The 24,707-nt window shown below is 44.3% G+C and overlaps 1 protein-coding gene across 1 annotated transcript; it reads right to left on the bottom strand.

The window, feature by feature from the left end:
* Positions 1–243: 243 nt before the first annotated feature.
* MMRN2 (multimerin 2) lies at positions 244–24,707 on the bottom strand. Its single transcript, XM_033148800.1, has 7 exons — positions 24,242–24,707; positions 10,805–10,927; positions 9,667–9,773; positions 8,560–8,634; positions 7,844–7,996; positions 3,847–5,721; positions 244–1,560 (listed from the first exon to the last, which is right to left on the bottom strand). The coding sequence occupies exons 1-7, from the start codon at positions 24,499–24,501 to the stop codon at positions 1,181–1,183; spliced, it is 2,973 nt and encodes a 990-aa protein (XP_033004691.1). The 5' UTR covers positions 24,502–24,707; the 3' UTR covers positions 244–1,180.

The raw sequence follows: 24,707 nt of genomic DNA, 5'->3' as shown, positions 1-24,707 counted from the left end.
TGAGAAGTTTCCCTCCACCATTCTACAAGAAAATCTGTTGAATCTCAGTGCAGAATTATACTTCATACACAACATCAGGCTGCTGCTAAAAATGTTACCCCCTTCCTCTGTTTTGTTCTTCAATCTCCCCTGTAGCATGTGAGACCGCTTACCTCAAGTTGTGCATTACATACGCGCATAAACCTTAGGATTCCCCTGTCTGCTGAACCTTTTTCTGTAGCTTTTATAAAACAAACCACACACATAGTTTAGTTTTATCAAAGTACATACAGATAATGTATATTCACATTTATCTTTCTGCAGTTTTGGAACTTAGCTGGAATCATGCCTATGAGGAGTTTTATTCACAATAATTTGGCCTTGAAATAATCATTTGATGTCCAGTATTTGCGCATCTACATGAAACTGGGTTAAACACTTATCAGTGGAAGTTTTATGATTCCTGCATTTGAACTATTAAAATGTGCAAAGCAAAACTACAGCCAGGTGTACAAAACAAAGTATTTATTGAGAATGTACGCAAAGTGATACAGTTCTCTAAGCATAGACACCATAATTTCATAACACTTTAGAAATGCCTCATTTTGTTCATCTGAAAGTCCCTCCTGTGTGATTTCTGATATTGCTAGTGTGACAGAGAATGGTGCCATGCCACTTTTTATGTAGGAGGGCCTGTCCTGGATTTTTTTTAAATAAAAAAATGACATGATTGATTTTCCACTGGAAACTTATTTATAAAACATTGTTCATTCTTCACTGGCTATGAGACGAGAGGGAGAATTTTTAGTCTGAGGAAGAATAGAATCAAATGCATGATAAACTATCAAAGGGATGGAGCGGGGAAAACCTGGGGCTTCCTGATATTTCCCATAATCCCTGACTGGTCATGGCTAGAGCCAAGAAGAGTTGGGAGTTCAGCAGCAGCTGAAGGCCACAAGTGACCCTTCCTTGCTCTAATGTCTTTCATAAAGCCTTTGTAACATACAAACTCCATTTCTTCCTTCATTTGTGACACTGCTAAGCAACGACTGAACTATTTCTAGGAAGCAGCACTGAGGCGAATCGAGGGCTGGGACTACATTTAAAACTGCACACAGCAAAACTCCATCTTTGGACTAGTACAGGTCAGCCGTGTGTGTATAGCAAAGTATCATTTATGACTTTGGGACCTTTTATTTTTTCAAGTTTTGAATATCAGAAATCCAGCCATGCTTAATCCAGCTGGGTTCTGCTTTGCTTCAGTGCCCTGCACCAGTTCAAACCACATGAGCTCACCCTTCTTGAGCTCCACAAGTGCAAAAGTAGCCAGAGAGCCTCCACTTGCCTTTCTCTTTTTGGTGTCGATGAGCGTCATTCTTTGCCGGTTGCTGAAGACCAGTTGCCCCAAGGCAGGTCCTGGTGCAAGCTCCACGCTGATGGCAACAAGGTAAACCCCAGTATGAGGAGACTTGAAGTAGCCGTGTTCAGGGAAATAACCCCCTCCATAATTAAGATATGTTCCATTGAGGCTCAGCCCTCCTCTGGCTTCCAAATACCTCACATAAAAGGCCACATATGTACCTAGATAGGGGAGAGGGAGAGTTTACATACAGTGCATACAATTATCCAATGTCCCAGAACATTTCCAATTTACCAGGCAAGATGCTTTCAAGTGTTTCCCAGGCCAGGTGTTTTAGTGAGCTTCCATCTCAAAAATGAGGTAAGTCTCCCATTCCCCCAAATTTTTCCCTGCTTGGATATTGAGTACAGCTGGAGAATTCCTGGATTTGCCACTGCCGCCTCCTCACATTACAAAGCCACCCCTGCCCCACATTCCCCCTTTGCCAGGTACTCGGATGAGGCAAGATGGGAGTGTTTTGGGAAGTGGGGGTATTTTTCTTTCCCTCCATGACTAAGTGTTGAGGCTTATGTGAGCAGTAGTTGCTCTAAGGGCTCCTGTAATGGGAAAAACTACATATTCCATGGCACCATGCCACACTGTTGGCGACTGACAGGATAATCAGTTTTTTTGGGGGGGGGGGGGCTCTTAGTGTGCATTTGTTATAGCTGCCACTAGGTGAAGAGAAGGGAGGGGATGTTTGGGGGGGCAGAGGGGTAGCAAGACCATCTTACTAAATCTGCAGGTTGGCTCTGCAAATTTGTATAGGTTTTCCCAGTTGTCAAAACGTTGAAACGCACCTTTCTAGACTACAGCTCAGGGAAAACAAAACAAAAGCACTATTCTGCCAGGAGATGGAGCTACACTGCAATTCAACCAGCAAACTAATTCAAGAAACCACTGTTGAGATCCGTGCCTCTTTAGCACAAACTCCCTGAGTTATTTTCTACACCAGTTTACATAATTGGCCGTGCCACCCTTTCAGGAAATACAGTAGTTCCAAACAATTCAAGTGGAAACTAAATTAAGGTTCGTTTGGATAGGATAAGACTTTAAAATACTCAGTTTTATCCTTGCCCCCATTTGTGAAACCTACTAAGACTATCTTATGTGCCCTTTTGTAAACCCTTTATAAATCCCATTGAATTTTGTGGCAGAGTTTTGCCAGCATACGGCATGGCAAAAGCAGCACTCTATAGAAGGGGGAATTTCAACAACTTTTTAAAGACTTATTTTCTTCCTGTGCAGTGGATTACCTACTTTCCACACTCCAAGCAAACACTGGTTTAAAATGAAAACGCTCAATTTGATGCTAAGCTTCAGAGAGTGCTGGCACCATAATGGCTCTTGTGCCTTTGTTAGGACATGTTCTGTCAAAATTCAGAGCATAGTGAACTAAATGTTCTCTTCTGTATTATTGACAGGACTGGCTCAATGGAGTTCAGAAGCTTCCTGATCAATAGTTCAGAATAAGAGTGGAGTTGGCTGAAAGGAAATATGAAATAGATCTAGAAGTTCCTGTGGACATGAAGTTGCCCAGAGTGGCTGGGGCAACTCAGCCAGATGGGTGGGGTATTATCATCATCAACAACAACATCATATGCTTTAATGCAATTGAAATTTAAGAAGTTGCTTTATGCTAGGTCAGATTATTTGTCTGCCAGGGATGGGAGAATCTTTGGCCCACTGTATGTTGCTAGACTCCAACTCTCATCATTCCTGACCATTGGCCATGCTGGCTGGGGCTGATGGGAGCTGGAGTCCAGCAGCACACGGAGGGTCCCAGGGCTCCCTTGGCCAAGCCCACAACTGCCTACTCTGACTGGCAGCAGCTGTTAATGGTTGTGAACTAGTTCTTTTCTAACTGGGCCTTCCCATGCTGTTGAACACCCTTCCAGCAGAGATTCGGCAGGCATCTCTTGGAGACTTCCTTTATGCTGCCCCTTGTGCACCCAACCATTTCAACAACTGCATCAAATTGCTTTTAGATATATCTATGGTGTTGTGCACCACCCTGATGTTTTGCAAGAGGGCAGTATATAAATACTTTTATATGTACAGTGGGACCTTGGTTGTCGAACTTAAGCCATTCCGGGAGTCCGACTACCAGAACCATTTGAAAACCAAGACCCAGCTTCCAATTAGCTGCAGGAGCTTTTTGCACTCAATCGGAAGTTCAGCTTCCAAAAAAATGTTTGCAAACCAGAACACTTCCTTCCAAGTTTGCAGTGTTCGGGAGCCGATTTGTTCGGGAGCCAAGCCGTTTAACAACCTAGGTACCACTGTAAATGAAATATTTACACTTTTCTTTTGCATCACCCTGGAACATTTTGATGGAGGGTGGTTAAGAAATATTTGAAATATAATAAACTTCCCCAAGCTGGCTGGGCCTGGTGTCCAAAACATCTATAGAGCCTCAGGTGGGTGAATCATGATGAGATTATAGGGGGTTGATGGAAGAAACGTACCTGTCTCCAGGATCTCTGCATGTATCTTGTTTCTTCCGTTTAAGGTACCTTCCCTACGACTGCTGGATTCTTTCTTGTCTCTCATTTTTTGCCCCTCTTGAAGCTGCTTCCTCATCCTCCTGCCCACCAGCGACTGAATCTTTGTGACATCCAAGCTTACATTTGCAGCAGCTAATTCCTTGTTGCTTCCAAAAAGCTTTTGAAAGATCTGCAGGTGCTCTTCAAGGATTTGCTGGGTTGACGCAAGGTCTTCCCTCAAATTCTCCACTGAGCCACCGAGTGGTTCCACTAGGCTGGCTATGGTGTAATTACAGCAGAAATGAGCACGATCCCTCTGCAACTTATATTTATGCATCTCCCTGCTGAGGTGCCCAATCTCTTTCTTCAGAGTCATGATATCGTGATACGCTGGGTTATCCAGAGCATCCTCCATGGCAGCTTCATGGTTTGGCTCCATGTGTTCCACTCCACTGCGTTGGGTGGTAACCTCCTGTGCTGTGTCCTCTGTTTCCCTTTCCAACATAGGATGCTTAAGAGATATATGGACATTGGGGTTGTCTCCATGATCCATCATCTCCAAAGAGTGAATTGTCTTCATAAGATATTCCAGCGTAAAATTTTGCTCCTTGAGTTCATCAGAGATTAGCCTGATAGTCTTTTGAAGCTGCTCTATGGATAATTCTATAGGACTTGAGTCCTCTTCCAACAAGATATCCATGTTTTCTTCTCCAAGCAAGGCCTTTAGCGCTAGCTCATGTCTCATTGCATCGAACAACAAAGAGTTAAAAGAGCTGTTGAGATATTTGATATGCCCGTGCATCTTCTCGTCATTTTTTTCCAGGATGCCAATATTTTCAGACAGCTTTTCTGCATGAGAATTGAGGAGGGACATGCCACCTTCCAGCTTTTGACTCTGTTTCTGTTGGCTTTCTAGAACCTGGTGTATAATAGGGAAAGCTGCATTAAGATCCTTTAAGCGTGCCTCAAGTTGCTTTATTTCTTCTCTGTTGACCTGAGTGATGTTCGCTAGATCTTCTGTAACAACGTGTGAAGATGGTGTTTCGCAATGACATGCTTTCAGAGACCTCTCTAGATCCCAGTGGCCGTCTTCAATATTGGACAGAGTGTTGTTGAGAGCAAGAATCTTCCTTTCCAGATCATCCCTGTATTCCTCTATTATAAGACTCTTCTCTATTAAATCAACTCTGAACTCCTCCAGGTCACGCTTCAAGGCGGCTTTCAAGTTTGCAATGGAATCGGTTAGTTCTGTGTAGTCCTCATCAGACTCATCAAAAATTTTGGTCAGCTGCTGAGCATGCGCTGCCAGGGTCTCATTGAGGATCTGAATGTCCCTCTCAATAAATGCCTCGTTTTGGCTGCCAAATTGTACTGGGTATACTGCTAAATTTCTATTCAGAGTCTTGAGCTCATCTTCAAGCTTGTTTTGCTGTTGTCTCATGTCTGCCAGGCTGCTGTTTAAGGCTGACAAATAGAAGTGTTGTGTCTTTTGGTGTCTCTTGAGCTTCAGATCAGTATCTGCTTTGATCATGGTGAGATTGTAGTGTAAGGCTGCCTGCTGCGAGTGTAAATGACTCTCTATTTCTCTCTTCACGTGGTCCACTCGCAAAATGTTGGCTTGAACCTTGGATTCAAACTTCGTTCCCAACTCCTGAAAATCTTTCTTGGGCACGGTGCTTTCTTGGAACTTCTCTATACTTTTCCGATTGGCCTCAACATTTTTTGAGAGATTTTTCACGGCAGCAGAAAGATCCTGTAGACTTTTATTGAAGCTTGCCCAGACTGGGTTGAAATGCTCCTTCAGGAAACTCTGCACATGGGGAAAGAGTGTTTGCTGGAGGAATTGCTCCTGTACTTCTGAAATACAAATAAAAAACAATTAAGGTAACATGGGCAGTTATTCCTGTAGAATTGTGCGGCTGCCTTTGATGTCAATTTGGAAACTGCAGCTGGTGCAGAATTCAATGGCCGCACTGCTGGCTGGAGCAAGACAGTCCAAGAAGATAACACTTTATTGTGGCACAACTGCATTGGGTACCAATTAGACCAAGCCAACCCAAAAGTGCTGGTTTGGACCTATAAAACCATATGCCACTCAGGAACCCCAATAGTTCAAGGGCCACGCCTCCCTACATGAACCACACCAGATTCTGTGGTCATTATCTGAGACCCTTCTGCACATGCCCCTTCTGAGGGAGAAGGCACGAGAACGGGCCTTTTCAGTGGTGGCTCCTTGCTTGTGGAATGCTCTCCCAAAGGAAGCACACAGGGTGCCATCTTTAGTTTCAGCCACAGGCAAGACATTTCTTTTAAACCAGGCCCTCAGCCCCTAAGTTGGAGGGTTTTAGATATCTGTGGCCTCTTACTTGGATGGGACATATATGGTTCTAGGTTTTTATTCTGTTCTGGTTTCTTATATTTGGTTTTAACGCTTATACTATTTTGTACGTCACCTCGGGCCGCTTTTTTGTGAAAAATGTGACTAATAAATACAATTAATAATAATCATTAGATGCCGATGATGGAATCATAGCTCATCCAATCCTGAACGCTCAGGCCAGCTCAAGCACTCCCCCAGCAAATACACTTAGGGCAGGGCAAGCAGCACACAAATTATTATGTAATGCAATTAATTGCCACCCTTCCTTCAGTGAGCTCAGAGTGACTTAAGTGCTCGACACATCCACACACCCATTTTATCATCACAGTAACCCATGAAAAACGGGCTGATCCAAGCTCAGACAGTGAGCTTGATGACTGAGCTGGGGAAGGAGATTATGAAACAGATTTTTACGGCCAGTAATTTTGTGTCATGGTTCCCTCTGAGCACCTTTGATTCAGACCAGGAGTGGAAGGCACTTGAGGACAAGGATTCAGAAGGGGAGGAAGAGACCACGTGGCCAAGGTGCAAAACTTGCTGGAACGACTTCACAGCTCCCATGCGGTCTTTGGACCCTTGCTGCTATTCTCTGACTCCTGCACCTTGGTGCTTGCTCTCAGACCGGATTTATTGTTGCAGCTCCTTTGCCTTGTAAGAACATATTGACTTTATCCTAAACAAATTCCTTCCAGTAGCACCTTAGAGACCAACTAAGTTTGTTCTTGGTATGAGCTTTCGTGTGCATGCACACTTTTTCAGATACATTCTGAAGAAGTGTGCATGCACACAAAAGCTCATACCAAGAACAAACTTAGTTGTTCTCTAAGGTGCTAGTGGAAGGAATTTGTTTATTTTGTTTCGACTATGGCAGACCAACACGGCTACCTACCTGTAACTTGACTATATCCTGCTCTTTTTCCAGCTGCTGAGTTCGTACATTTAGGCTGCTCTACTTGGTGCTGGAGAAGACTCTTGAGAGTCCCATGGACTGCAAGAAGATCAAACCTATCCATTCTCAAGGAAATCGGCCCTGAGTGCTCACTAGAAGGACAGATCCTGAAGTTGAGGCTCCAGTACTTTGGCCACCTCATGAGAAGAGAAGACTCCCTGGAAAAGACCCTGATGTTGGGAAAGATGGAGGGCACAAGGAGCAGGGGACGACAGAGGATGAGATGGTTGGACAGTGTTCTCGAAGCTACTAACATGAGTTTGGCCAAACTGCGGGAGGCAGTGAAGGATAGGCGTGCCTGGTGTGCTCTGGTCCATGGGGTGACGAAGAGTCGGACACGACTGAACGACTGAACAACAACAACACTTAAAGTATACCTCTTTACTTACAAGTAAACACACCTGTTATGTGGTTATGGGCTGAAGCCAGGACTATGAGTGCAAGTGGTATGTCAAAACTTGCAAATACAAATGCCTCCTCTTAAACTTCTCCAAGCAAAAGGCACAACACTTCCAACCATTCTGCATAGGGCTTGGCTTCCAGATCCCCAACGCAACGTGCCCTCAGTCACACTCCAGTTTGTCAAGAGTCCTGCCCATCAATGACTTGTGCACCCAGCTCTGCCCACCTTTTTGTGGCTGTCCTCTCACCTGATTGGTTGTGGCTCGCTGCTCGCCTTGTGCTGCTGCCGTTATAATGAAGCACCTTCTGTAAGACTCCCAAGTTGCTCGTGGCCTGGTGAATATCGTTCTGCAGATCTTCCAGCAGGGCTTCGTGGCTTTCTTGGGCTTCTGCAATATCTCCTGATCCCAACGACAAAGGGCATTTGTTGGAAAGGCGCAGGAACAAATGAAACCATTTACAACATACCTCAGCCTGGAAGGTAGCATTACCTGGAGGAAAGCATTAGAAAACACTGCAGAGCACCCTTGCACGCAGCTAACAGCTGCCTGCTCCACTCTGCCCCCCACCCAACCCCCAGTCCTATAGACCCGGGAGAAATGTCAGGGAGAACCATTAAAACACCCGTTGTTCAAGTAACTTAAGGAAGATTTGGGGAATTAGTTTCTCATCCTTTTGCAAAGCTCTGTTAGGCTGCAACCCTATGCTTACTTACCTGGGAGTAAGTCTCACTAAACTCAGTGAAGTTAACTTCTAAGTAAGACACACATGATTGCACATAATAATAATAATAATAATAATAATAATAATAATAATAATAATAGCTATGTTTTGATTGAATAATAGACCAACACTGTACATTGCAAAAATATTCTATCCTATGAAGAAATGTTATGCAGATGGATAAATGGTTTAAGGGATGCATTATTCCAATGGTGAAACAATATATTGAATTAAAACGTACTCTGGCTGGAGAACTCTTCTCTTTCTTCTTCCCAGCTTTCTGGCTGATTGGTGGACACCGGAAGAAAATTAGGATCTGCAAATTAAGTTTGCCAAGTCAATGATTCTCTTTTTGCAGTTCAGCACTGTGGGGAGGGTATTCTTTTCATTTAGGTAGAGTCTGGATTCATAAAGCATCCCTAACATTAATCTCTTTCTTCCAGACATGCTGGTGCATTAGAATTATAGCACCTAATATATAAATAAACATAATTACCATCAGTATGGTGCTTTATGAGTATTCAGAGCACTTCACAATCATTCTGAGAATCCTTGTGACAGCCCTGTAAGGTAGGCCAATATTATCCCCATATTGCAGCAGTTGGGGCAGAATGAGACCAGAGCACATAGGCTAGGGTCCATGCAATAAAATTAAAATAAAATAAAATAAAGGAACTTTGCCAACTTCTCCAACCTCTGCCAATCTCAATCCCCTACTCTCCCAGAAGAAGACAAAAATGCAAAAATATGTGGAAAAGTGTGTATGAAAATGCACATATTTTGTGGGAAAATCACACAACCATACGCATTATATTAGGGGTAACTGCTTGAAAACATGCATTATTAGTCAACACTGTATAAAATGTGTTTATTATGCTGACAATTTTTATGATTTTTCTTGACAACACCACCACCAACAAAACTAAATTTGAGAAATGAGAAATGGAAAAACAAAACAAAATGGGTAATACTAGCCTGGTAAAGAGGAGACAGAGAGAAGATATGATAGCTATCTTCAAATATCTAAAGGGCTGCCACACAGAACATGGAGCAAGCTTGCTTTCTCCTGCTCTGGAGGGTAGGACTCGAACCAATAGCCGGAGCTGGGACAGAGCAACGGGAGCTCACCCTGTTGCAGGGATTTGAACCGCTGACCTTCTGATTGGCAAGCCCAAGAGGCTCTGTGGTTTAGACCACAGCGCCACCCGCATCCCAGGTCGACTGAACAAGCCTAGCGCATGCCCAGCAAAAACTAGATGCATCCTATAAAGTGCCCCAGTATATTTTATGGGATATCCCTACAGCTGTGTCCAGCCTTAACATTCATTCACCTTAGGGCCTTGCTTACCATGATGTTCACAGTTCTTGCCAAAGTAGCCTGGGCAGCACTTCCAATGCAAAATGTTCTTGACTTTTTGTTTAACCTGGTAAACTGGCTTCAAAGCCGCTCTGTACCTAGAGGTAAGAAAGCAAACACTTGAGAGATAGCAGGCAAACAAAATTTCAGATGATGAAATTAGGTATACTGATACCCTGGCTTCTTCATAGAGAAATATGCCAGTTGGTAAATCACCCGCAATTCAAAATTGAAGTTAACGCTTTATTAGCAAAAACGTGATCACTGCTGGCTTAGCTGAGCATCAGGTCTAATGAGCACTGTGATTCAGTCCCTGTCGGTCTTCTTCCATGTAAACAGTTGCTGAGACTGAAACTCCCTGCCTCCCCATAGCCATCTAAGTCCCCTCCTCTCCAGGGCTTTCCCAAAGCAATTGGAGACTGCGCCTGCATGCAATCTGTTGCTGCTCTGCCCATTTCAGTCCTCTTCTGGTTCTGGGAGATGGGAGGAGGGGAGCTTGTCACAGCAGGAGGGGGAGTCACCCGGGACTCATCACTGCCTCTTGGCCTCCCCCCCTCCACCTCTGTGTCAGCTTCTACCTGCAATTGTCAATTTCTCTCTGCCACAGTCTCCCCCAGCTAACTAAGCCCTGTTTCTCCTCCAGTTTCTGACACCTGCTCTTCCCAGTCTTCTCTTCTCCCTGTGACCCCTCATCATTGTCCCAACACTCCTTGGGCTCTGAGCCTTCTTCCCTTTGTAGTTCCATAGCTGGTTCCTCCCGCCATTCCTTTGCATCCAACTGGTCCATGACACCAACCCCTAGCACACAAGAGGAGAGGTCCCACATCTGATCTCTTTCCATCCTTCTTTCTGGGTAACTTGAACGATCTCTTTATGAATCATAGGAGTGTTGGGATATTTTTCTAGGAGCATCTCGACAGCCTCTGCACATATAAGGGAAGTGCAAGTGGCTTGGGCTAAGAATCACACCCAGCTTGCAACGCCCTTTCTCTGCCCTCTAGGCATCTCTAGAAACAAATAACCTGGGCACTGTAGCAATGTGAGGGGAACAGGGGTCTCCCAATTCCAGGATATTCATAGTGCAGGCAAAGTTATCACAAAACCCCATTAAAGAGGCTGTCATCCTTACATGATCTTCTGGCAATCTGGAGTCCCATTTGGACATGGTTGCTGAGACTTAATTACATATTTCTCTGTCTTGCAAACAGCAATATACGTGACCAGGCGGGACTGCGGAGACGAGCACCAGTTCCTAGGGGAGAAGAGGCAGGAATTGTGAGAACAGCTTTCATTGGTCTCCATATCAGGCAAACATAATAGTTTTTATTGAAGATTGTATTGTGCAACAAACAAAGGAAAGTACATATAGCATCTTCACTTTCGATTCATAGAGTCTCATTCACAATTTGTTTACATTTGGTATGAGACACTGTTGTCACAGGCATTATATAATGGGGGGAGAAAGAGGAGGGGGAGAGTGATGGGGGATATTGATCTTTCATTCTATTGCGTAGTGGTTGTGCAGGGTTTGTGTGTCAGCATCACGGGGTTGGTCCTTTATTTGTTTGTTTGCATTGCAAGAGATTGGAGGGTCCATTGGCTTGGTTGGATGCCTCTCGTTGGTTGCAGTGTGGTTTGCTTGAATGTGGAGTGGGGGGAAATTGTTGAGTCAGATTAACCATATTGAGTCATATGCTGGGGTGGGGGAGTAGGTCATTGTGTTGTTGTGCTGTATTCGTAATAAAGGCGAGCCACACCGGAGTGAAGGCATCCTCCTTTGCTTCTCCCCTTGCTAGTTTAGATGTGTTGGTTGTTATCTATTCAAATAGGTCGGTTTCTCCTACATTTTGGTACCAGTGGTCCTCATTCCCTCCCCTATGTGCCTTTCATGAGTGCACAGCAGGCAGAATTTCACAGGGGGAGCTTTTCCAATCAGTGCACCATCCTGCTAACAAAATGCTTCCTCCTCTGGTTTCTGTCTCCCGTGTGTCGTGGCAAAAAATCCTCTCTTCAAAGGCACTGTTAAAGTCACAAATCCCCTGTCCTGGTTTGCTTCTGGTTACCCTGCGCTTCTATCCATAGGTCAGCCTTTCAAAACCTGGTGCCCTTCAGATGTTCTGGACTCCAACTCCCATCAGCCCCAGCCAGCATGGTTTAATGGTCAGGAATGATGGGAGTTGTAGTTCAACAACATCTGGAGTTGGTGAAGACTATGCTGTGACCTGGACCCAGAGCTCACCTTCTTGAAACTAACAGTTGGCAGACACTATGCTTTGGCAAACATGAAAAAGGCTGCCCTTTGCCTGTGCAATGTTGCAAAATGCTGGGTGCCGAGGGGCCTCCCATCTTGTTGCACATAGAACTGTGCTGGCACGCAGGTTGCGAATGAGCTCTCTTGAGAAACAACATTGTGCTGGTATAAATATCCCTCTCTCTCCCGAGAAGTAGGCAGGCCAGTGGACAACAACACGAAACGTAACTGTTTCCACACAATGCCACCAGCGTCATGCAGGCAATTCAGAAAGGTCAGGAGACCTTTCCACTCGGCTGCTGTAGTCAGATTTGCATTGAAACTGGGCGGCTTTTTGTCTGGGCGTGGAGAGAGCTCGCACCTACGAAATAATGGCTGGACTTAGCTGCAGTTTTATATCTTCCAGTGGGAACTGATCTCTGATAATCGCCATACATGGGAAAGTTTTTTGCTTTAAGGCAGAGCGGCAGAAACAATGGGAAAGTGCGTAAAGCAGGAGAGAGGAGGCTGAGGTCACTTCTTGCAGGAGCCGGAGCTTAGCAACCAGTACACTGAGGCAGGAAACCAAGGAAAGCAAGCCCTGAAAACAAGGGTCACAATCCAGCCAATGAAGCACATTTAAAAGGACTTTCCAAAAAAACAAAAACAAAACCCAGAGTCCTTTCTTTTGGGGATAATTCAGACTGAAATTCCCAGGTGTCAGAAAAGGTTGTTTATGTATGCTACAACTGCAGCCCGCGTTTTGCTAGCCCCAAAATGGAAAACGAGTGAGGTCCCAACCAAAGAAGAATGGCAACTTAAGTTGACAGAATATGCTCAACTTGCAGACTTAACATATAGAATAAGAGAACAAGAAGAACAAACGTTTAGAGAAAATTGGAAAACGTTTATTGAATATGTGGGAAATAATTGTGCACAGCTGAAAACGCTGGCAGCATTAAGATAAATTCAACAGTGTAAATAGGTTTTGATGGGTGCAATAATGGAATACTGAATGGTATAGTTTTTGTAAAATATGCAGGGATTTATGATATGTAAAATGAACCATGGAAAGAGAAGAAGGGAAGTCACTGATATCTTAAGGATGTAAAATGAGTATTTTAAACTGTAAAACAGAAAATTTAACAAATTTAATAAATCACACACACACACACACACACACACACACAGAGTGAGGCCGGTGGTGTCACAGGAAAGGATCTTCTTGTTGGTGGCACTTTGGTTGTGGAATGTGCTCCCCAGAAAGTCTGGCACCTGCATTATTTTATATAATAATTTATATAATTATAATTTTATTATTAGTTATTAAATGTGTGCAGCGCCCTTCATCCGTAGATCTCAGGGCGGTTCAGAGCATAAAAACACAAGGGGAAAATGCAAAACACATAATGAAAACAAGAATAATAGCAAAGCAAAACAATGCTTTGGGCTGACAAACATAAGAGGACATAGGATGTTTGTCTGCCCAAAGCCTGGTTGAAGAGGAATGTTTCAGCCTGGCCCCTGAAAGTGTGTAATGAAGGCGTCAGGCAAACCTCCATTTATTCGCAGATTTTTATGCTGTCCTGATTTACCTTACAGTCATAGGACATTATACAGAAGCAAAAGAAGTACAAACTTAAGGAAAACTATACCCAATTAATTTTAAAACCTTATACATCAAGGGAAAACATGTAACATTGATCCAAACCCTTCTGGCTCTGCTTCCAAAGGCTTGGTGGAAGAGGTACATATTTTCCTGTTGTCTAAAAGAATGATTTGGGCCGGGAGAGTTTCATAGACATGGAGCTACCACGGAAAAGGCCCTTTCCCAGTGACCCACACCTCATATCTCATCCAGCACATGGACCATTATGAGGTCTTCCTTTGCTGATCTAGGAAGATGGGGAGGTAGATAGGGGAGAAGATGCTCTTTCAAGTTCTTGAGTTCCAGGTTTTCTAGGGCTTTAAATGCATGTGAAATACAGGATTGGTGGTGGATTCCATTTTGTCCTTTGCCTGAGTCAGGCAGCAACATTCGTTTGGTTGGCCCGAGCAGTGATGGTTTCATGGGGTTTCTCTACTACGAAAGTGCAGTTGGATGAGATCACTTATGACACGGTCTCCTAATGGGGAACGTTCTCATTAGACAAAAGTCCAAAGGCGCCAATTCAGAAGCATTACGGGAAGCCGAGGTCACAAGATGGCAGGCTGAAAATGGATTTTTGATCCTTTGAGATGTGTCCAAGACTTTCCCCGCACTAGATTAATGCAATGATAAAATGTTTTCTCTCTTCTGAAAGCATCTTTTCTTCCTACTTAATTCACATTATCACCACCACAACAGAAGAGATATAGCCAATTCAGAAAGTGGTTTGTATTTTGGTTTCGTCTTTATGCAAAGGGATCATCCGCTGTAGTAACTGCAGCTTAGATTTCAGATTTCCCTTACATTAGCTACCCTGTGCAGGCAAGTCCAAAGCCATTGTCTAGAATAATTGAACAACGCCATGTTTCCTTCTAAATCACTGTCACCAGAGCTTGTTCTTTCTATGACTTGGCTGAAGCCATCCCTTCAGGAATCACACCAATCAATGATGCCCCTTTCCAAATCAACATAAATCTCAAAGGGCCAAATAATCTTAGCTTTAGAAGGCAGTGCTGAAGACGAAGAAGAGGAAGAAGAAGAAGAAGAAGAAGAAGAAGAAGAAGAAGAAGAAGAAGAAGAAGAAGAAGATCTTCAGTTGTTGTTTAAATATGTTTTCGTCCAAAACACAGGGGCTACCTCTGGAGACAAATTGCTACCAGCATATAACACTTCGGCAGATCCTGTAGACAATCTGCTACCAAGCCAAGTTCAAGGTTTCAGAACAAACATATAAGGACCAGGTTACTTGAGAGGCCACTTTATCCCTTACATATGTTTCTCTTCAATGTCCCCCAAATTTCCAGAGCAACTCAGAGCTGGGCTTTTAGTGTGGCTGCCCCTGTTTCATGCAATGTTATACCTGCTGATACCCCATGGAATGGCAGCAGTTTTGGCTTTTCTTTGTCAAGTTCTCCCTTGTCTGTCTCCAGGTGGAGATGGTTTCAGCCTATTCCAGGAGCAAGGAACCCCACGGCCTATAAACTGGATCAGGCCCACAGAGCTATTTCAAGTGGCCCACCATTCCCTGAACCCATTGCTATTTTTCTAGAAAAAGAGGTGCCAGAACTCACCATGAACACCAACCCTTGTTCTCTTTTAATAGCGAAACCCACCTGAGAGGTGCAGGAACTGAGTTCTGGTGAGTTCCTGCTGAAAAAAAGCCCTGTCTGACCCCCCCCCCCACACCCAATCACAGCATTGGGCCTTATTCTGACTTGTAGTCATTCCCAGCTGAAGTTCAAGGGACTCAATGCCAGATTTTTATAGTGTGTTTTTTTTAGCACTTTTGGTGCAAACTTGATGGTCTGAGAAAGGGCCTGATTAGAACTACAAATGTTTTCCGGTACAACCAAGCAAAGCAAACAAGCAATTAAGGTTGAGCATTGTTCTGACTTCCCTAGAAGGAGAGCAGTGGGGATTTTTCACACTGCTTTTATCTGCTTCCAGCACTTAGGAGAGTTCCTGCAGCCCCCCATTTATCACCCAAACTCGACAGTCGGAAATGAGAAGCTGCTTATATTAAAGATCCGGCAAGCCTATCGAAAGCAGGGAAGCCTGTGTGCAAGTGTGCGATAACAACACCGCACCTGAAATAAATCTTGCTTCATGGCTTCTTGCTTCCCTCCGTAGTAACAAGCACCAGGCCGTGGTCACACCAAGGTCCATTTCCTATGAGGCGACTTTATTGGAGACTTGTAGCCATTCCTAGCCTAGCGATTTTCAATATTCAAACCGAGCCCAAGGACGTGTAGGCCAACAAACACAAAACTGAAAAACCCACTGCCAAAACCCCTATAACATTGTAATATTCCACCACCACCCCTCCGAAGGAATTTGTCTGAACTGGGGGAGAGAAGACAGAAAATGAAAACACATTTGTTCATGTTTTCCCTGGCCTGTCGCAGCTGCAGTAGGGGACAGGCTACCAACCCGCCAATGCTAGTTTATAATGAGGCATTAAGTATGTCATCAGTGTTACAGGAATTTCCCCCGAACCACCCAGTTCCACAAGCATGACACTTGTACACACGCTTGAGTGAAAATATTTCTTTCTCTATAGTGTTTCTGTTATAAATTCCTATAAATTCAACCGTATGTTGGATCCACGCCGTTCCACCTTTGTTTCTCACCATGGAAAAAGGACTACCAAAGGGGGGAGACTTGGAATACAGGGGGGGGGCAGCCATAATCCCCTAGATGTGGACATACCAACACCAATGGTGCCAGACTGGATCATTTCACTTACAAAGAGGCACCTTTTGGGAATGGATTCAGTAACTGACTGAAACAAAGGACAGTGATCAAACCCTCCCTGGAAGAGCAGGAAGCAGTGAACATCTCTTTGTTCTCTGGAATGTGTGCCTGGTGACTGGAGGAACAGGATGGGTGTCAAAAGGCTCAGGTTACCACCTCAAACCCTCCCTTTTTGTGATGTATCAATGATGTAGTTGTGATGTAGTGATGATGTAGTTTTAGGGGTGTAGCTTGGGGATTGTTGTTGTTGTTGTTCAGTTGTTCAGTCGTGTCCGACTCTTTGTGACCCCATGGACCAGAGCACGCCAGGCATGCCTATCCTTCACTGCTTCTCGCAGTGGGATTAGGAACTAATAAAAGTTGGGGTCTTCTTTTGTTCAGGGCTTCCATCTTGTTCCACCTGGTGGCAGGTGAGAGTCCTGTCGCGACAGTCTTCAAAAAAGATCAAGACTACTGGCTGCTGTTTTGCTCTGGTATTCATGGCTGGTGTCCTTGTTTGTTTGTTTGGTCCAAGGGAGTCATCAAATTTCTCCGTTAAGATCAGCTACAAAAATTCAGACTCGGCACCAACTCCCCAACTGTTTATCTCCCCTCCCCCAAGCAGGTGAGATATGCCAGTACCTCATAATCATCAGGACTCATCAACTTGGGGAGGTAGCCCATCTAGGAGAACGAAAACTCTGATCCTAAACCTCTGCTGCCTTGCAGGACATCCTCAGGAAAAGAAAAGCCCAAGGAGTTCCAAAGGTGGAAAGTACAGGAATTACCAGCGATTGAGGAGTGGCAGATGAAGATGATGGACTATGCGGAATTAGCCAAGCTGACAGGCAGAATCCAGAACTGAGACGACAAAAAATTTCAAAGAGGCTGGAGTAAATTTATTGAGTATATGAATAATTATTGTAAAAATGTAAGACACTAGTGGGATTGAAATAAATCCTGCAACGAAAAATTTAGAAAACTTTAAAACTTTCTAGACCAATGAGATAGAGTGGACTATAAGGATATAAAGGTCAGAGGTTGAAGTTAGAAAACGTGATATAAACTCTTGAAAACAAACAAACAAACAAACAAAAAACCGGTTGAAGGGGTGGAAGGAAGTCACGAGCTCAGCAGAGCAAAGAGTTTATTTGTTGGTTATTGGTATGTTGGAAATATTGTGTTAAAAAAGAAATTAATAAAAATTATATGGAGGGGGAAAGCCCAAGGAGTTAAACCCTGTGCAAATCCAGAGTGGTGTCCCTAAAACGGTTGGATGGACGCCTCTTTCCAGCAACTCTTGTAGCCAAGCTGGTGCCAAACGTACTGCTCTGCTTTTCGCTGGATCACACCAGCGAAGCTAAGAGTGAAGTCTTGTTATCTGGGCAGCCCAGGACCTTCATCCACACTGTCCACATTTGTACCCCGGAGAGGTCACTTTGGTGCTGCTTTCACCCCCTGAGACAGATGGATGCCAACAAGTAACCGTCAGCTATCCAAAGTCTTCGAGCGCACATCTACACAATCACAACCCATTATTCCCCATTGTTGAAGCACCTCGGTAGACTGTAAACAAAAGCTTCGTGGTGGTTTTCTCTTGACACCACACCATTTCTCAGAATGCTATCACCCCCAGCACAGCCCCTTCTGTGGCTCCAAGGAACAGGCAACATTTCTTCTAGATTTGATTCTCAGGTTAATACACTGATTTTCACTGCCCAATTCCAGCCTCTGCCTGCTTGTCCCTGTTTCTATTGATGACAAGAGTCGGGCCAAATAAGGTAACAGAGTGAAAGTATGTCAGGATTGCTCATCCTGGAAACCACAACGGTCCAGTGACAAGATGCATTGTCTTTCAGGAAGTATGCAGCTTCCACAACCGAAAAATGTATCATCTGGATAAGACCCAAGATACAAATAATGAATGACACCAGAATTCAGCAGAATGCGCCATCGTAAGACACAATTCCAGTGTTTTGCTCTTTTGAGCAAGAGCCAACCTCCAGAGATGGGGAACTGGTGGCCTGTCAGATGCTGTTGAACTGCAGCTCCCATCATTCCTGACCATTGGCCACACTGTGATAGTGCTGGATCTACAAACACCTCCAGACTCCGCACCAGTTCCTTCAGGAATAATGTGGACCCATTCAAGAGAGGCAATTTCATTACCTCCAAGACCTGCGACCCTCTCACCCACAAAGAAGCCACCTCACCAGGATCTAGGCTCAGTTTATTAGTTCCCATCCAGCCCACCACTGCGTCTAGACACTCGTCTGGGGCCCGCACAGCCATTTCTGACTTAGAGAAAAGGGTGTGTGTGTGGAGTTTTAAAATTTCCTGATCTTAGAACTTGTATCCGGTCACATCACCAAACTTCCTTTCCAGATCTTCTTTGTAACTAGACAAAGCCATCACAAAATACCGGAAAATGTATTGAAATAGCAGATTCTCCTCCTCCAGACATACATTGAACCAACCACCTGTTGTGAGACATGAGCCGACTGTATAACATTGTATATGACCTTGTGTGGGAAAACATCCAAAGGCCGGGATAGATTTATATATAGCCAACGGATGTCTCCATCTGGCAACTGAAATGGCTTCCTCTCACGCCTACATTTGAGGCCTTTTCAGACACGGTGCATTTCCAACATGGAAAGCCCTTTCAACTTAGAAAATGTGCAAAAGCCACACAGAGACCATCACAACCGCCGCATGTGTACGTGAGGGAACCTTTGATTTTTATTTATTTAGAGAATTTATATACCATCTCCCACTTCTGTGAAAAATTCTCAAAGCAGTTTACATACATAACCAATGAAATCCAATTAGTAGAACTAAATTGGAACAGCAAGGAGGGGCAGGGAAATACAAAATCAATCCCAGAACAGAAAAGATGGCAATCACAGAAGCAAGTTCATTACAGAACACAGGGCATGTTTCCCCCCACAATTCAGTGCTATTTCCAAGAGCAGCACTTAATTTCTCTCCATAGAGGTGAAGGATGGCCATTCTCTATCGCCCTCAAAGACACTACTGTCTGGTGGTCCCAGTTTTTAGAGTAGCACAAGAACCCTCTCTTTCCTACTGAACTGGAAACTGTTGCCCTCCATATATTGCTAGACGATAGTTTCCGTCATGAACTGGCAGCACAACAGAGAGCAGGAAGAGGATGCCAGCAAGGGGTGTATCCAGGACCGGGACACACCGGGGCAAGCTGGGGATGGGGAAGGAGAGGTTGGTGTAGGAAGTACTCACAGGGTGACAGATGACGCCGAGGGGATGGGGGTCAGTGCACAGGAACCAGAGCAGCAGGACCTATCACCAGAGCCAGAGGGGCCCGTCTCCATTAACATGGTGGACTCTGAGGCATAAGGAGCAGCGGCACTCTAGGTCTAGGAGGCTGAGGCAGGCAAGGGCCCACAGCCCAGCTCCCTAGCTGGCCAGGTGGGGCTCGCTAGCTCTGGGAGGAGGGTTGTGATTCCTCAGCTTGAGTAGGCCTGGAGCAGGTGAGGGCCACCTGCCTCATCAAGCCCAGATGCTGCAATCAGCAGGTAAAGCACAAAAGGGAAGCAGAGCTGAGGTGTTGCGTCTGTTCAACTGCTCCAGGATCTCTGTGGAATTGTGCTTCCTTTGGACACGTGGATTGACCCTGGACTGGGGACTTGACATACTGACTTGCCATCAGGTCAGGCCAGAGGTTCAGGACGGCACCCATCATCCTTGACCTTGGTCCATGGTGGCTGGGGCTCATGGGAGTTAGAGTCCAATGTTCACAGCCAGTTTTCCAAGAGCAGATGCTAAGCTATCCAGCCTGTAGTTGTCCAGATCCCCTCTCAAATCCCTTTTCAAAAACCGATGCCCACTTTCTAGTCGTCAGATGCAGAAGCCAATTTTAGGGAGAAGTCGCATGGTTTGCTTGGAAGGCTCAGAATTTCGCTTTTGAGGTTTTTTTTAAAGAACTCTTGGGTAGACACCACCTGGACCCAGTGATTTGTTCATTTTTAGTTTGTGAGTAAAGTCTAGAACAAAGATCCCCAAACTCAGCCCTCCAGATGTTTTGGGACTACAATTCCCATCATCCCTGACCACCGGTCCTGTTAGCTAGGGATGATGGGGGTTGTAGTCCCAAAACATCTGGAGAGCCGAGTTTGGGGGTGCCTGGTCTAGAAATGTTGTCTCTTTTCACTGTTTCCAACCAGTTCAACAATACTTACATGTCCCACCAGCTATGATTAAGTTCAGTGTTAAAATCATAGAACTATAGAGCTGGAAGGGACAATGAAGGTCATTCTAGCCCATGGCTGCCTCCCTTCTGATTGGTTCCATGACCAATTGTTCCAGGCCACAGTTTTTGGGAGTGTATTTGGGTCTTCAACCCAAGAATGCCCTGGGCATTTCTGATTAGGGAGTGTGTGCGTATGCGCAAGTATCAGGAAACTTTTTTAAAAAAAATAATCTTTATTGAAAATTATGTCATACCATACAATAAAAACAAAACAAAACAAACTGAACAACAACAAAAAATAACTAATAATAAATAACAACGTAACCAAATACACCAAATAAATCTTAAATAAAATGTAATAAAACAAATCTCACATATTCATTCATTCTAACAAAAACAAATCAAAACTCATTAAACCAACAAAATAAATCGTAATACCTGCATTCAACACTCAATCTTATCAACTTCTTAGACTTCCACTTCCACTTGGAAAAAGGACAAGAGGTTATTTAATCTGTAAGGTATGTGGTCTAGTGGTAAAAGGAAGCAGTAGTGAATGATTTAGTCAAATAACCCGAGAGGACGGCATGTGGAAGTATCAGGAAACTTGACATAAAACAATCAGAAACAGCTCAAACCATGTGTTACGTCACCAAGTATTTGGCTTCAACAAACAATTGCACTTTCAGGGTTGAGTCTGTGCTGGTTTCATGGCACTGGGCGCTGGTATCTCTTTAAAGAGTGGCTTCTCTGTTGTAGTTGCAGATGGGTTGAAGGAAGAAGCCGAGTCCTTACAGCTGAGGTTAACTGATTCTGATCTCCCCACAAGGAATCTGCCCTGCAGTCCTCAGGTGTCAGCCACTCCAAGCGCATTAAGAAGGGAGTGTCTCAAATGCTCTGTCAGGGTAACTTAGATGTCAACTAATCTAACTGCCCTGTTCATCGTGCCATGAAGATAAACAAAGATCAGCAGCCAATATGATTCACAACTCATCACATGCACGAACAAGCGAAATGTCATCACAATAATTCTTGTTTGCGGCACCAACGCAACAACAGCATGTAACATACATTACGTCATCAGAGGAAACGTAAGTCAGACTGATGCTGCAGTTCTTGAGGAAGGGGTTATAGGTCAGCAATAGAGTACATGCTTTGTGCACAGAGTTCCACCTTTCATCCCTCAGCATCACTGGTAAAAAGATCTCAGGTAGTAGGACCAGAAATATCTACCTGGTGCCTTGGAGGCTTAGATCTACTCTGCCATTTGGAGTAGACCGTGCTCAGTGAGATGGACCAATAGGTAGCTTTATATTGTTATGGATTTCAAATCGGATTTCTTTTAAGTCCTGAGGCACCACCTGGCCAACCAACTTGAAAAAAAACACTGTGCGTATCATTCGTTGGAGTTTGGTAAATATACTGCAGTTGTGTGCAGAAAGTAGTCTGGTAAGACTGCTGCCTGAACGAATAAAAGGAATTTAACTTTTATTAACTCCTGCAAACAACTAGGCACAAGCTCATGTGTGCCCACTATGAAGTCATGAGGTCAAGGGAACACTAGGACAAGCTAAGAAAGACTGACTAGAGAAGGAGGAGGAAGTAAAAACCTGAAAAGAAGTAATGTACATGCCAACAAGTAGCTAAGAAAGAAGGAACCAACAGGAGGAAAAACAGGTTGCCTGTCTATAGACCCAGCCCAGTTCAGGTAAACAACTACAAACTTTGTTGCTTTTACTCCCAACATCCCAGCATTTCATCGATGGGATGAGATGACCCAAAGCAAACCACAATCTCTGCTAAGCCAGAAATCTTGGTTTGTTTCCTTTCAGAATGAGCGGGGAGAAATGAATTAGGTGCACTTCACCCATGCACGCTAAGTGATAGTTTATGGCTTAATATGATGTGCGGACACAGTCAGTGTGTGGATTGTGTGCACATGCGCTAAATTTTGCCTTCAGAATTTGGCACGCTTATTCTCTGCTGCATTGTGCCTCTTCGTAGAATCATAGTTGGAGTATTGTGAATATCAAGCAGCTTGACTTCTCCCCTGTATGTAATCCCACCTGTGTACTGTATGCTGATTCCTGGATGTAAGAAGACTGCTTTGTGATGATGCAAGATTGCAACTGAAATGAAGCCCTGCTTAAAATGCAGCTTGACTCCGGAGTGCTTCATATGGGGCTGCCTTACATCTCAACAAACGGGACCACAAGAGTCATCTATAGTCCCACCTCCTGCATCCTATAGTCTCACCCAACATGGGACTGGAACCCACAACCCTGAGATTAAGAGTCCCATGTTCTATCTACCCTCTCCCACGTGCCCATGTTTTGAGGACCCTTAAACCCTTGGCAAACACAGAAGGGGCACCATGTTGAACATACCACAGAAGGAAGAGAGCACAATGGGGCACAACGAACACAATATGGAGAGCATGTTTTTTTTTTGGGGGGGGGAGATCCAGTAAGCTAAGATGGTAAGAGACTCAAACACACACCCCTTTCCACATTTCTCAGCTAAGGTGGGTGGGTGCTCACCTATGCTAACTGAAACTTTCGAAGCAAAGGAACCAAACATTAGCAGCACAGAGTTGCAAATATAAAAGAGTTGAGTTGTTGCTGCGGTTGCTGTTGCAGGCAGAGCTCTGCACTAAGAGGTATTGCAATGAAAAATTCATTAAGCTTTCTACATTGGTTTTTATATTTCATCAGCCAAGGACCTCTTTGCATGCCCTGGACATCTCTGAAATGCACTGTGGAGCCCTGAGATTTCACAAGACCTTTCCAGAAGCTGCCACAGCTGCTTCTCCTTCTGTGGCAGTGGTAGGGCACCTATGGAGGTGCAGCCCCATGGAATTCCACTTTATGGGTGGTCCAACCGCATCTGGAAGTAAATCCCATTGAAGTCCAAGGGGCTTACTTCTGAGTAGACATGTATAGGATTACATTGCACAATCCCATTGATTTTGATGAATAAGTCCACATGAAAGACATATCAGTAATTGATTCTAGCTGAACAATACTCCAAGTTCTACTGCACATTTAACTGAAGCATTGCCTCTTCTGCCCTGTTTTTACACCGGCACTGTTTAATAATTTCTTGTTTGCTTTATTCCGAATTTGATTGCTTTTATTTTCAAATGGTGAGCCACCTCGAGTAAAAAACTATAACTCACTATAAATCACTATAACAAATACATTTCCAGTTTCACTAAATATTCCCAATAATAGCCAAGGCTAGCTCTTCGAGTCATCAGTTTTGTGTGTGTGTGTGTGTGTGTGTGTGTGTGTGTTTGTTTAAACTGTAGGTGAATGGCTGTAAAACTTAATTTGCTTGCACAAGTTAGGTCTAAGCATTGAACAGAAACAAACCATCCCCTTCCCTTGCTACCATTAACACCCATTTGTTTGCTTTCAGTTGCTAATAGGCTTACAAGATGAAAAGAAAAATTAAAAATATGGGATGCTTCCGTATCTATGGCTGTGTGGTCCCAGTGACGTTCTAGAATAAACTGCATGCCTTCCTAGAATGCATATCTAGAATCTCCAACTATCCTTCTAATTCCGGAATTATTTCCTTATGAATACAATCCTGTACACGCTTACCCTGGTAAATGTGACTTATTCTGAGTGAAGCTGACATATTCGGGGCAACCTTATATGTGTCTACTCATGAATGGGATGCAACATAGATGTCATAGAATGTCTTTTTGGCTGATACTTACTCATGGTGAGGTTGATGGTCTTTGGCATCATCGTAATCCTTCACATCATCGGTCCCTGTGGTGGCAGCCGGGTGGAGGGCTTCTTCTCTGACGTGCTCCTTCTCCCAATATTCCTCTGGCTGGGAAGATGGCTGTGGGTCTGTTAGCATCTTGCGGTCCTGGGGCCTCTGCTTGTGATCCGGATGCCCAGGGTGTCTTGAATGCAGGTCTGACTCCGCCAGCACTAGGGTACCACAGAGGAGGAAGACCTTAGCTATCATCGTGGGCTCCTTCCTTGGTGCTCTTACACTCCCCTGCACTTCAAATCAAATTGCTCCTGCAATCCCCTTTGCACCATTCCTTAAGCTCAAGCTTGGAAAGAGGAATGGCACGTAACAAAGAACGGAAGCAAGGCTATCGGCCCTCCCAGTTACAGTGGAAATGTTAAAGGTCATCAGACAATGTGGGTTCCTGTGGGGGCCCCCGA

Source organism: Lacerta agilis, chromosome 5 (genome assembly GCF_009819535.1).
Source record: "Lacerta agilis isolate rLacAgi1 chromosome 5, rLacAgi1.pri, whole genome shotgun sequence".
In the NCBI taxonomy this organism is placed as follows: domain Eukaryota; kingdom Metazoa; phylum Chordata; class Lepidosauria; order Squamata; family Lacertidae; genus Lacerta; species Lacerta agilis.
The sequence above is the reverse complement of the archived record's forward strand: the minus strand, read 5'-3'. Positions and strand labels throughout refer to the sequence as shown.

Excerpts from the sequence above, each read along its gene's own strand:
- MMRN2 (XM_033148800.1), bottom strand. The coding sequence starts at position 24,501 with ATGATAGCTAAGGTCTTCCTCCTCTGTGGTACCCTAGTGCTGGCGGAG. Across the intron at positions 9,774-10,804 it reads CCAGATTGCCAGAAGATCAT|GTACAGAGCGGCTTTGAAGC; the intron begins GTAAGGATGACA and ends TCTTACCTCTAG. Across the intron at positions 7,997-8,559 it reads AGAAGAGTTCTCCAGCCAGA|GAGATATTGCAGAAGCCCAA; the intron begins GTACGTTTTAAT and ends CGTTGGGATCAG.